This window comes from Sinocyclocheilus anshuiensis, unplaced genomic scaffold, assembly GCF_001515605.1.
Source record: "Sinocyclocheilus anshuiensis isolate Anshui unplaced genomic scaffold, SAMN03320099.WGS_v1.1 scaffold200, whole genome shotgun sequence".
Classification (NCBI taxonomy): domain Eukaryota; kingdom Metazoa; phylum Chordata; class Actinopteri; order Cypriniformes; family Cyprinidae; genus Sinocyclocheilus; species Sinocyclocheilus anshuiensis.
The window spans coordinates 486,168-500,587 of NW_015558595.1; the positions used below are offsets into that span (position 1 = coordinate 486,168).

The window sequence follows — 14,420 nt, forward strand, 5'->3', positions numbered from 1 at the left end:
ACATCAAGGTGTATGCCGTGCCTCCAAGCTTTCTTACTCGTTTTGCTAATAAACGTTCTACGTTTCTTATTTATTTGGTTATATATTATACATGTTTACTTAGCCTATTTCCAGTTTTGTATACCTATTTAAACTTTATGGAAGTTATTTGTTATTTTATATTAGGCATAACCTGCCCTATAGCATGGTGTATTTTTATTTGTTTTGTTAATAAAAGTTCTATGTTTTATATATACGCTAAAGTGAGTTTGATGTTGTATTTTGTTGTTGCATTCAAGCAATTGACGCCGAACTGCCGCTAATTCGAAAGTGAAAGTAAAATGTGCACGGCACTTTTAAGCTATTTAAAAGCGAAGGAAAGCGAGGAAAAGAGGGGAAATTCAAACAAACTAAAAACGAACAATTGCTTTATGCCGAATTGCCGCTATTTGAAAGTGAAAGTAAAATGCGCACGCAGTTTTTAGACGCTATTTAAAAGTGAAGGAAAGCGAGGAAAAGAAGGAACACCCCTGCACCCATGGTGATACCGGTATTATCGGTGTTGTCACACGTTGATTAACCGGTGGAAAAATGTCCTCACCGTCACAACTCTAGTGTGGACACAAAATCTTATCGCATTGGGACTGGTTAGGACCGGGTGTTAAAGGTGAAGTGTGTAATTTCTGCACTGATTGATCACCAAACAACATTTTGAGAAAACTGACTTTTAGTTTGATTCAGAGTAATGTTTGGGAACCATTAACAGAACTGAGTGTCATAATATTTTATGTGATCAAAATGTTGTGTTTTAATGCTACGTTTATGGGTAATTCAATTTTTTTTTTCAATCTGTCAAACCTCTCTTTGCATTTGCACCTACTCAACCACCTTCTCTTTGTCTCCTTTTGACTCGCTGCCTGTTTAATGTCCTCCTCCTAACCCTGCTGAGAGAGGCAACTGTTTTTTTAGTAAAGACACTATAGTTTATTGTCATCGATGCACAGGAAATCCCCCAGCTTGTCACCTGTCCCACGTTGATAATCTTATCGCTAAACCCAAACCGCAATGTAAAAGCATCAATAAAAACTGCTAATCATTTATCGCCTGCCTGGAAGGGCCATTTCTTCTTATGAGCTCTTGTTCTCATTAGACTTGTGTGTACACACTCTCTTTCTCTCAAGGGTCCGCCCCTCAGCAGTTCACACACTTTCACTTTGTCAGTTGGGCTGCAAAGCACCAACTGAATCAGGAAGTGTGAGCGTGAGGTAGGGACAGACAGCACGAGGTGAATGTGACGAGAAGGCCAGCAGGTACGGTTTCTCTTTGCTTGCAGTAAGACCGTAATGATTGAGAGGAAAGTGGGAATGTAACAAAAACTGGAAAGAGAAACAAATACGGACTGGTTTCTGTGTGTTGTCATGCTGCTTCTGCTGTTTACGCTGCAGACACCTTGATTTATGGTAGGTTTGAACCCATTTTTGTAAGTAATCATGTTTTTTAAGGACTACTGTATCTATTGAAGTATATATGTGCTTGTTTTTGTCTCGTCTCACACGTTGAAAACAGCACACGCTTTCTTCGAATGCAGAAGTGTAGTAATATGCAAATTACCCATAAATGTTGTTTATGTGAGTGCATTGGTGTCAGGTTAAGCATGCAATTTGTTTATATACTGGCATCAGAGTGGCTGCATGACCTTGTTTTTGTGTGGGAAAAAAATGCTGTTATGTTTATATATGCGATTATAAATCTGTCTGGAATGGTCCATCTTTCTCGGTGTCCTTTTTTGCCAATAAAACTTGGCATTAAAGGTTCTTTTGCAGCCAGTTTTATACACACAACACTCCTGCCATTTCTGGTTTTACTCTAAATCTTCTTCCATTCATTTAATTCGCTTCTAATAACACATGGAAGCGAGGGCCCATTCATTTGGCATGTTTGTGTGGTCCAGATAGGGTTTGGGGTTTGTGACAGACTTTATTGTGTGATTACAGAGAAGTGTGATCCTGTTATTTCACTTTCTACAAGCCGCGTCCCGCCAGCTGAGGGCATGACCGGACACACACACACACGTGTACAGATAGCAGGTCACTACTGAGGTCTTTGGTGTTCTGTGTCATGCTAAAATATGCAATAACTGGTGCAAACACAACCGTTGATTCGTTGGTGAATAAACTTCTCCTTGCAACCCAGCAAGCTTTGTTAATCTTCCATCTTCGTTTCCCCTTTGTTTCACTGCTGTCAAACCTGTTTTTTTTTTCATATACTTAACACGCCTAGTTAAACTTGTTCCTCATTCTGGCCACTTTTTTTCCCCCTGTGTATTTGTTTATATGGAGTAGACCAGAATCTGTGGAGGCGAGCTCTGTGGTAGTTGAGAAGTCCAGCTACCCTCACCAGATTTACAGCAGCAGCTCCCACCACTCCCACGGCTACATCGGTCTGCCTTACGCCGTGAGTATCGTCTCCCAGCAAAACATGGCACACACCTTCCTGCCCTTACATTGTTGACCTGCTTATCAACATTCTGTGTTATCTGATCATGCATTCACTTCTTTAATTTCTAATGGTTCTTTGGCAGGACCACAATTATGGGGCTCGACCCCCACCCACCCCGCCGGCATCCCCGCCTCCCTCGGTGCTGATCCGGCCGGGCGAGAGTTTGTTTGTGTCCGGGGGTCGGCCAGGCGAGAACTTGTTTGTGCCTGGCGGCCAGGACGAGGCGTCGCGTGGCACCACGCTCAGCACCTCGGAAGACGGCAGCTACGGTGCTGACATCACACGCTGCATTTGCGGCTTCACCCATGACGATGGCTACATGATCTGCTGCGACAAGTGCAGGTGGGACCACACACATTGATGCCAATTTGACATGTTCAAACCATGTCCACATATGTAATTACAGCGTTCATGTCTGTGTCAAAACCTGCTGAGGTGCTTATCTGTCTTAAGCTGTCTAAAATGCTTTATTGATGTGGAGCTCACTAGTTCTTGAGACGAGGCCTGGTTTAAAGAATCAGGTAGGCTATATTACAACCAGTGGGTCCTAGACAGAGTCAGACATTAAGATGGCAAAGATGCCACAAAGAGTGACAAACGTGCCACAGATTTAAATGTAGGGTAGATGTAATGAAATTATGCAATTAAATGTTTTTAATGTAGTAATGATATTTAAAAAAAAGTTTTTAGGTAGTAGAGATCTGTCAAAAATTGTCTAAAAGGGCATAGATGCCCTTAGATGTAGGGTAAAAATATTAATGTTGTATGTGTTTTTTATACTTGCATAAAAAGTAGCAAGGACACATTAAATTCATCAAAAGTGATAGTAAAGATATTTATAATGTTACACAAGTTTGTAAAGGGGTCATATGATGTTGCTAAAAAGAACATTATTTTGTGTATTTAGTAATGAAATGTGTTTATGCAGTTTAAGGTTAAAAAAAACACATTATTTTCCACATACTGTACATTATTGTTTCTCTATGCCCCGCCTTTCTGAAACGCGTCGATTTTTACAAAGCTCATCGGTCTGAAAAGCGAGGTGTGCTCTGATTGGCCGAATACCTCAAGCGTGTGACGGAAATGTTACGCCCCTTACCATACTGTGATGCCGTGTCCCGGCGCGACGAGACAAAACCAATAAAACCCATTATAAATGAGGCATTTGTTGCATCCAGTGGGGACATAATTACTGATTATAATGACTTATACTACCTTTTTACGCGTTGCGTTGTATCGCGTCGCGTTATATCGCGCCGCGTAAACATAAAACCATGTCTGCATTTGTGATCGGAGAAATGACAAACAAGCGCTACTCTGCGCTGCTCAAAACTCACGTTTGAATCGTTAGTGGCAAATTCTTTAAATATAAAAACGTACTTACAGTCTGTGAGTCAGAACAGCCGGCATTGTAGTGCACTCTTCCAGGATCAGGAAACAGTCCTCCATAAAATGTGCTGCACACATCTGAATATTTGGGTTGAACTGTTCTGGAACAGTGTTGTAAATACAACTTAACCACTGATTTCTAGTCGTGTCCTCTTTTGGAAGGCCAAACAAAGTATTTTCGCTTTCGCAAAAAAACACACAGCGGGCTAGAGTGAGCGGAGGCTGACGGGCTTGAGAACGGCGCGGCCGGCGGGCTTGCGGCAACCACATGTGCCGACCCCGGGGTGGCCTCCGCTTCGTCCACGGTGAAAGCCGATCCGGCGATCCACAGCACGAAGTTGAGTATTTCCTCAGCAACCAGCACAGATCAGCTCCAGGCATGACGAAGCAGATATCGTCCTCTTTTGGAAGACCAAACAAAGTAGTTTCACTTTCACAACGAAACACACGGCAACAACAAAACTACAGCGAGAATCAAAGTTACGCCTTCTTTCTTTGCGTGAACATTTGGGCGGTGTTATGCAAATCTTCCGTCTCGTGTTTGAACGAGGTGTTTTAGGAGGGCGAGGACCAGTCTTAACTTTTATAAAGAATATCTCTTTGAGTTTTAGTCTTTGCAACTTTAGGGATCTTATCTATTCACGAACAGCTTGTAACACTCCAAAGAGAAAGGAAAACTTGAAATCGCATCATATGACGCCTTTAAGTAAATGCTGTTGTTTCTATTTAAGAAATGTTTCTTAAAGGCACAATATGTAAGTTTTCACCGCTAGAGGTCGCATTTTCAAAACAATAACAAAGGTGAAGCTTGATGACGCTATGAAGGAGAGGGGAACGATGGGAGATGTCGTTTTTACCATCCAGAGATGTCCGAATCATGTTTACGGATGTAATGAATTCATTTTTTGTAATTTTTTTTTATTACCTGTAACTTCTAAAGTTATTCAAACAGCTAATAAATTATATAGAGAAAGCGAACAAAAAACATTTAACGTTACATTGTCAAAGAACAGTATGCCTGACTTCCGTCTAGCGTGAGTTTAAGCACTCTCAAAAAACTACCCTTATAATCAGTAAAGCTGTCTATACACTGTTTGATGAATGAATCTACTACTTACATCATATGTACTTCTGCACTTTGTTGTTTATGATGAGAGAATACTCGAGAGAGCAGAATTCAGTCAGCGAGCACGTGCACTGAACAACAAAACTCTGGTGTTTCAGCGATGACTTATCTAAACGCCTCTGATTGGCCGCTGCGTTTATAAACTCAACAGACTCGTGTGTGATTGGTTATAATGCGCAACACTGTAAAAACGCGGAAAAAGATTCATGGTGCAACATTGAGCAGATCTAAATTTAATGCTGCAGTCAACACTTTTCATTTCATTTTCATTTAGTTTAACTGCAGCGCTATTTTTGTCCACGTGTGTTGCCATAGTTTCTACAAGCGGAAACTGATAGCGTGGATATTATGTAATTGATAGGCGACAATGAACCGGGACGAGCCATTATTTAAAATTGGAATTTCTCTGGATTTATAAATCCTTGGGAACTTTTGGGATAACTTAAGTGCACAACTGCATGAAATATATAACAATGTGCAAGTGGTTTTTTTGATATTTTATTACGAAAATCTTGCATATTGTGCCTTTAAGAACCAAATCAGCATTATAATGATTTCTGAAGGATCATGTGACAGTGTAGACTTGAGTAATGGCTGCTGAAAATTCAGCTTTAAATTACAGGAATAAATTACATTTTAAAATGCATAAAAATAGAAAACAGTTATTTTAAATTGTGATAAATTTCCACAATATTACTGTTTTTACTGTATTTTTGATCAAATAAATGCAGCCTTGGTGAGTGCTCATCTTCTTTCAAAAACATTAAAAAAAAAATCTTACCAATTCCAATCTTTAGAACAGTAGTGTATGTACTATTAAAATATTTAATTTTTGCAAAATATTATTTTATATGTTGTACTATTCTTTTCTAGATTAGTTCCGAGCTATGTTATCGAACATAGTTACCAGCCCTTATTTTAAATGCATTTCAGTAAAGATTACAATGTTTTAATATTTTGTACATCATTTACAGATACTTTGTATGTTAATGTTGATTTAATTTCATGGCTAATAGCAATAATTGTTCAGAAATATTAAGTCAAGTATTTGACATAATTGGATGGGAAGCTGTGTTTTTACAAAAAATTATTTCAGGCCAGGTATTTTTTTTTTATTACAATTGTTATAATTTTGATTATTTTGGTTGTAGCTTTACTCTGTTAAAATACTACAGATGGTTTTACTCAGTGTTACCCGTTTTCTGTCCCATTCATTTTATAAGATCCCATTCTTTGTTTGTGAGATTAGTGCTATTAAAAAGACATGTAACAGTGCTGGGAATTCAGAGTGCAGATGAAAACTTACTGTTGATATAGGTTCAGACAGTTGATTGAGTGTTTGAATAGTAGGATCTGTCAGTCGCTTTGATCACAGTCAAATAATACCAAGAATTTAAATGGTTTAAAACATTTCTTCTCACTCGTAACTAGTGTTGTCACGGTACCAAAATTTCAGTATTTGGTACCAATACCAGTGAAAATCCACGGTTCTCGGTACGAATTTCGGTACCAAAGCAAAACACAAAAACATGCTAATTGAACAACATTTTTATTAATAACGTTAAACAAAAATTAAATGTACAAAACCAATGCCATTCTTTATACTTATTTAAAAGTGTTTCAAGTTTTTCCACAAGTAATAAAAGTATGAAAAAAGTAAACAAGTTTCACCCAACAGTTTAGTCATAGTTCTGCTGCCACTGAAAAACATCTGTAAACTGTTGTCTGTTTTAGGGTTTGCTGGTGTGTTTCAGGATCTTCCTCAGTCTGCAGCTGTAAAAGGAAAATATAATATACTTCAGTAAAGCAATGGGCTGAGTCTGACCAAATGCAACATTAGATCATTGACACCAGCTACAATATAACTTTTCAGTAAATAACAAACCTCAGCTTTTATAAGAAATTTAGATAAGATTACATATATTAAGTGTATATCAAATAGATGGAAACTGTAGTATTAAAAACACTTTACAATAAGATTTTATTTGTTAGATAACATGACCTAACAATAAACAATAGTTATATGGCAATTATTCTTCTTAGGGTTATTATATAGAGAAAGCGAACAAAAAACATTTAACGTTACATTGTCAAAGAACAGTATGCCTGACTTCCGTCTAGCGTGAGTTTAAGCACTCTCAAAAAACTACCCTTATAATCAGTAAAGCTGTCTATACACTGTTTGATGAATGAATCTACTACTTACATCATATGTACTTCTGCACTTTGTTGTTTATGATGAGAGAATACTCGAGAGAGCAGAATTCAGTCAGCGAGCACGTGCACTGAACAACAAAACTCTGGTGTTTCAGCGATGACTTATCTAAACGCCTCTGATTGGCCGCTGCGTTTATAAACTCAACAGACTCGTGTGTGATTGGTTATAATGCGCAACACTGTAAAAACGCGGAAAAAGATTCATGGTGCAACATTGAGCAGATCTAAATTTAATGCTGCAGTCAACACTTTTCATTTCATTTTCATTTAGTTTAACTGCAGCGCTATTTTTGTCCACGTGTGTTGCCATAGTTTCTACAAGCGGAAACTGATAGCGTGGATATTATGTAATTGATAGGCGACAATGAACCGGGACGAGCCATTATTTAAAATTGGAATTTCTCTGGATTTATAAATCCTTGGGAACTTTTGGGATAACTTAAGTGCACAACTGCATGAAATATATAACAATGTGCAAGTGGTTTTTTTGATATTTTATTACGAAAATCTTGCATATTGTGCCTTTAAGAACCAAATCAGCATTATAATGATTTCTGAAGGATCATGTGACAGTGTAGACTTGAGTAATGGCTGCTGAAAATTCAGCTTTAAATTACAGGAATAAATTACATTTTAAAATGCATAAAAATAGAAAACAGTTATTTTAAATTGTGATAAATTTCCACAATATTACTGTTTTTACTGTATTTTTGATCAAATAAATGCAGCCTTGGTGAGTGCTCATCTTCTTTCAAAAACATTAAAAAAAAAATCTTACCAATTCCAATCTTTAGAACAGTAGTGTATGTACTATTAAAATATTTAATTTTTGCAAAATATTATTTTATATGTTGTACTATTCTTTTCTAGATTAGTTCCGAGCTATGTTATCGAACATAGTTACCAGCCCTTATTTTAAATGCATTTCAGTAAAGATTACAATGTTTTAATATTTTGTACATCATTTACAGATACTTTGTATGTTAATGTTGATTTAATTTCATGGCTAATAGCAATAATTGTTCAGAAATATTAAGTCAAGTATTTGACATAATTGGATGGGAAGCTGTGTTTTTACAAAAAATTATTTCAGGCCAGGTATTTTTTTTTTATTACAATTGTTATAATTTTGATTATTTTGGTTGTAGCTTTACTCTGTTAAAATACTACAGATGGTTTTACTCAGTGTTACCCGTTTTCTGTCCCATTCATTTTATAAGATCCCATTCTTTGTTTGTGAGATTAGTGCTATTAAAAAGACATGTAACAGTGCTGGGAATTCAGAGTGCAGATGAAAACTTACTGTTGATATAGGTTCAGACAGTTGATTGAGTGTTTGAATAGTAGGATCTGTCAGTCGCTTTGATCACAGTCAAATAATACCAAGAATTTAAATGGTTTAAAACATTTCTTCTCACTCGTAACTAGTGTTGTCACGGTACCAAAATTTCAGTATTTGGTACCAATACCAGTGAAAATCCACGGTTCTCGGTACGAATTTCGGTACCAAAGCAAAACACAAAAACATGCTAATTGAACAACATTTTTATTAATAACGTTAAACAAAAATTAAATGTACAAAACCAATGCCATTCTTTATACTTATTTAAAAGTGATGTCCTCCTGTTTTTTACAGTAATAAAAGTTATAGGAGCATTAGATAGTTAACAAATAAACCATTTTGAACAAAATGAACAAAATTAATTCTAATGCTCATTATATTAGCGTTAGCCGCACTTATGCTAACGATTAACTACGTATACGCTAACGGCGATGTTTATTTCAATCCGAAATTAAAATTAAAATATGGAATAATATTCATAACAGAAGCTCTAAATATTAAAAATGTAATTGAAACTTACCTGCTTGAACTTGATCGGGGTGTTTTGTTAGTTTGATGCGTTTCCTCCTCTTGAGGTCGCCACTGCTTTTATGAAGAGGTTGCCAGGTTTTCACAACAAAACCCGCCCAATCGCGTTTCAAGGGGGTCCCCGTTAAAAATCGCGCTCCGAGGATGAAATACCCATGTTTTGGCGGGGTTCCCCTGGTAAAATTTGCATTCCAGGGGCTAAATATCCGCGGACATGAAAAACAACCCGCGGCAACAGTGTTAAGCAGCCCAATTCCCGCGGACTTGGCAACACCGGAAGAGGATAGCTTTCGTTTAGCGCATCAAGAACCGGGTTGACCGGGTACTCTGTACCACCGGTACTTTAAAAAAACCTGGTACCGTAACGTTTTCATTTTTTTAGTACCAACTTGGTACCGAAATACCGGGTCTTTTGACAACACTACTCATAACTCTCTCTGTGTATTAGTGTGTGGCAGCACATAGACTGCATGGGGATCGACCGGCAGCACATTCCCGAGACCTACCTGTGTGAACGCTGTCAGCCACGCATCCTGGACCGAGAGCACGCCATCCTACTGCAAACCAGGAAGAGAGAGAACATGTCTGGTGAGTTTTTTTCATGCATACACACAAACAAACACACCCATAGACACGTTCAACCTCTCCCACAGAAACAATGCCACTACTGCTTTTTCCCACAGTTCAGCTGCAGATAAGCATCTTTACAGTCTGAAGACTTTACACTATACAGGATCGTATGAGCTTTTGTATAACGTGAAATATATATCTGACCCTCCTGAAATCTATACCGGCAATTCTATAAGAAGCTCTCTGTGTAGTGATCAAGTGATGTCAATAATTGCTAGAGATTTCTTAAAGGGGTCATATGATGCGATTTCAATTTTTCCTTTCTCTTTGGAGTGTTACAAGCTCTTATATGTGGAAAATAATGTGTTTTTTGAACCTTAAACCGCATAAACACATTTCATTACACCAAATACACAAAATAATGTTCTTTTTAGCAACATCATATGACCCCTTTAAGATTGAAAATATCTGAGCTCTCGGCCTCTACTGTCACCTGCTGGAAATGCTTGGGCATTACAGCTGCAGCTTGATTCAATGTCAAAGTGCACTTTGAGGACAATAGTGTCTGTTTAAACTGCAGTGACTTTATATTTATGGTTGAGGGTTAAATGTCAGTTGTACTATAATGGTTTAGGGGGTGAATTCAATGTACAAGCTCATGTACTTCGTGTTTTGTTGCAGACGGGGACACCAGTGCTACAGAAAGTGGAGATGAGGTTCCACTAGAGTTGTACACAGCGTTTCAGCACACCCCTACCAGCATCACACTCACGACAGCACGTCTCGGTAACAAACAGGCAGATAAGAAACGAAAGAAGAGTGGAGAAAAGGAGCCCCCGGCTACAACCAGGGCCAAGAAGGTCTGAATCACACAACAAACCTAATGTAAATGTAAACATGACGTCAACCTAATGTAAATATGATGTCAACCTAATGTACATGTAAACATGACGTCAATATTGAATTTTTGTGGAAACCGTAATACTTTTTGTTTTTTCTTCTCAGAAGATTTTGTTGCAAGTCTTTTTAGATTATTTTGTTTATTTAGATATTATATATGTAAATGTGTCATGTTATGGAACCAAAATCAATTACTTCACCTGCTTTGAAACATACAAGTCTGATTTCTGCTTGTTTGTCTTTCAGTCATTCCGTGAAGGCTCTAGAAAATCGTCTAGAGTAAAGGTGGGTACTCTGGAGCTATCCAAATTTACCCCCCAAATAACTATTCAAATGTGTGTTACGCATGCTTACACTGCTTGTTTACCATCTTGTGCATCTTCTGTCCTCAGGGCTCAGCTCCCGAGTGTGAGCCAACAGATCCTCCCTCTCTTTGGGAGAATAAGATGAAGTCGTGGATGGAGCGCTATGAGGAAGCCAGCAGTAACCAGTACAGTGAAGAAGTGCGGATACTGCTAAGAGTAAAAGAAGCCAGAGATGGCAAAACGCTGGCCTACAATACACACACCGCAGCCTTCAAACCACCTGTTGAGGTATTAAATACTCACATATGCAAATTCCACCACAATATTGGTCTGCACTTCTGGTGCGTTGTTTGTGGCTTCGTACGACATGCTCATTGTGACTTTTTCCTCCCAGAGTCACGTACAGAAGAACAAGCGCATTCTTAAGGCTGTTCGGGATTTGGCTGCCGATTCGCTCATAATCGAGTACAGGGGGAAAGTCATGCTACAACAGCAATTTGAGGCCAATGGTTACTTCTTTAAGAGGTACTTGAAAGGACACTTTGTGCTTTTGAACATTAGTTTTGCTTCTGCATTTTTGTTTATAATTTTCATTTTTTATTCGCAGGCCGTACCCTTTTGTATTGTTCTACTCTAAGTTTGACGGGTTGGAAATGTGCGTGGACGCACGGAGTTTCGGCAACGAGGCCCGATTCATTCGTCGCTCCTGCACCCCCAACGCTGAGGTGCGCCACGTAATCGAGGACGGCATGCTGCATTTATACATTTACTCTCTGAGGTCCATCTCCAAAGGGAGTGAGATCACCATTGGCTTTGATTATGACTACGGCAGCTGGTAAGAACACGCACTAGGGCTGAGTATCCCCGATTACTGGATGTGTAATGACTATTCTGTTTGAAATGTTTGATTCTGATTGCATCAGATAATTGTTTAAAATGGACCGTTCACACTTTTCTTACTACTTTTCCTGTTTCTCATCTTGTTTGCTAGTAAATATAAGGTGGACTGTGCGTGTGTGAAAGGCAATCAGGAATGCCCTGTGCTCAAGCATAACATGGAACCCACAGAGAATCTGGGCTCTAGCACACGACGGCGCAGCCGCAAGGACAAAGAACCGTCGCGGGACGAGAGCGGACAGAACCAGAACCTCACTATGGACTGTGACGGGCCCAAGGGGAAATCGCTCAATGACGGCAAACAGAGAAAACTCTCTCCACTCCGGCTCTCCATATCTAACAATCAGGTATGATAGACACGCACAGTGCTGTTAGTGAAATCAGTCTCGTACTTACCCTCATAAGTACCATTTCATCTCACAAAATGAAAACATGCCTGTCTTCATCCATGAAAGGTAGTTTAATGCTTAATCTAATAGGCATTAAATAATTTAAGTCATGGTTTTACGAAGGTTATAGCAATGAGTAACCGAGATAATCTAGCGTTTTTGAAATATTCGGGGTTGCCTGGGTTGGCTGAGAGTCTGGGTAAGGAGGTCCCTTGATCTATAAAGGTCAAAAAAAACAAACTATTTTGCATGTAAATATTATCTATGTGTATTAATCTGTGCATGATTCTTTCTTCATTGGATAGTTTCAGTCATTCTAATGATCTGTTTACTCATCCACATTTCCTTCCTGGCCCTAATTACAGTGTCTAATCACCAGAAAAAAAATTTCCGCATTATTTTGCTCATATGTTCCTGTATTTCAGTGGTGGCTGGTGGCAGAATACTAAATCTTGCTTGTTTGGCACGCTGTGAAAATTTGCAAGAATCTACCCATGTAACTCCCTGCCATCCTGGTGTCATATATATCAGGACATCCCAGGAAGAGTTGTCAGCAATTCTGGCACAGTTAGAACAGAGGAATCCACTCCGATCTTTTTAGTAGTTGCATTGATGCACAGATTCTCATAAGTACAATCTGGTCTGTCTGACCCAAGATCTCGGTCACACTCGGCCCGAATCGACACTTCCCGCACTTTTCTCTCCCTCTCTAATGCTCCTCTCCTGGTCTGTAGCCAGGCGATGATAAAGGCCCTCTCCCCCTCTTGCAGGATCCTGAGTTAATAGAGGATCTAGAAGAGAAAACCTCCATTAGCAATGAAGTAGAGATGGAGTCAGAGGAGCAGATTGCAGAAAGGAGGAGGAAGATGGTAAGTGCTTCCAGGGGAAAACGACCACTATGGCAATCACGGTCGCCATGGAAACGCTATTGCCCACACCCCCTGTCTTTTTCCCCTCCTCGTTCTGCCTCCTGGTGTGTGGTGATTTGGGCAGCTCCCAGAATGCTCCACCATTCCTTTCTTCCCCTCCACACCCTCTAAACCTCCCGCTAATTTTGCTGCTGCCGCCACCGCTTCTCTGTTCCTGTCGCTGTGTAGTTTAACCTCCTGAAGTATAGCGTGAGGGCACTCATCCTTGTTGCTTTGTCTTTCTTTTTCATACTTCATCTTTTATAGAGCCTCTTTGGTTCTCCATGATGGAATGTTAAGAGCTGGACTGTGTTTCATCTGCAGTCATTTCTCTCCTCTGTCATGACTAAATGTCAAGACCATGTTAGTAGTGAGAGATCATGCTTAAATGGAGGAACCTACTGAAGTACTACACAGTGTTTTAATTTACATGTTAATTAACATGGAACCCAATGTGGTGGTTCTACGTTTCTACTATATATTTGGTCCTCTGTTCCATTCTGAAGCACATTTACGACCATTCATGTCCAATCAGGCATCTATTCAACACTGCTGCCTACCAAAACTGAACAATCCTGAACAAAAACCGTTACTTTTTGCATTAAAAATATGTTAGGGTGTAAATTACAGTGTCAAACTCTTGACTGATTAAAAAAGGTCACGTAAAGTTGCAAAGATCCTCACATAGAATTGTTTTGAATAATGTAACTTGATTGAAACCCTAGTGACGCATGGACCAACAGGCATGGAGCTTGCTGTCTGGTTGAATAATAGCTTTAGCTATTGGTTACATATTAGTTTAAGATCAACCATAGAGAGTGTAGTAACTCTCTCACTAAACATGTTTTATGTGAATGTTTTGGTGTGGTTATTACTGTGTGTGGTGCTTTTTTGTTTGCTTGCCATGACTGGTTAAGGCAGGTGGAAAAATGTGTGGAAAAACAGGCTCTGAACCCATTACACTTCCAAAACTTTCCTCAACAAACATTGTGAAGAAAATATAACTCACAACCATTCCTAAAATGCCTTACAATTAACAAAGCAGAAAAAAAGCTAACAGCTGTAAAAAAAATGTGGTTTTATCTGAATAAATTAATAGCAAGGTACCAGACTCTGGTACGTTATTAGTGGAAATTCCCCAAGCATTCCTCTCATTTTCTCTGCTGCAACAGGACAGACAAGCAATTCAAAGACAATTCTGATTTCCTGCCAATCTTATTTGAGTTCTCTAACACCCCTTTTCCACCATAATGGTACTGGCGCTTGGTCTGGGGATTTGAGAACCTCTCCTGGAACAGGTCCCCGTTAAGCCTATCAACAGACTACAATACTTACAACATGCTCTTAAACAAGTTTTTGCTCAACAGCATG

The 14,420-nt window shown here is 39.0% G+C and overlaps 1 protein-coding gene across 1 annotated transcript in view; it reads left to right on the forward strand.

Moving 5' to 3' along the window:
• kmt2e (lysine (K)-specific methyltransferase 2E) overlaps positions 1-14,420 on the forward strand; it is a 53,899-nt gene that overhangs the window by 30,853 nt on the left and 8,626 nt on the right. Inside the window, 10 exon segments of the mRNA XM_016475766.1 lie at positions 2,322-2,433; positions 2,561-2,820; positions 9,529-9,668; positions 10,332-10,510; positions 10,797-10,835; positions 10,943-11,143; positions 11,250-11,380; positions 11,463-11,690; positions 11,847-12,099; positions 12,912-13,010. Of these exon segments, the coding sequence (XP_016331252.1) occupies positions 2,322-2,433; positions 2,561-2,820; positions 9,529-9,668; positions 10,332-10,510; positions 10,797-10,835; positions 10,943-11,143; positions 11,250-11,380; positions 11,463-11,690; positions 11,847-12,099; positions 12,912-13,010 (1,642 nt within the window).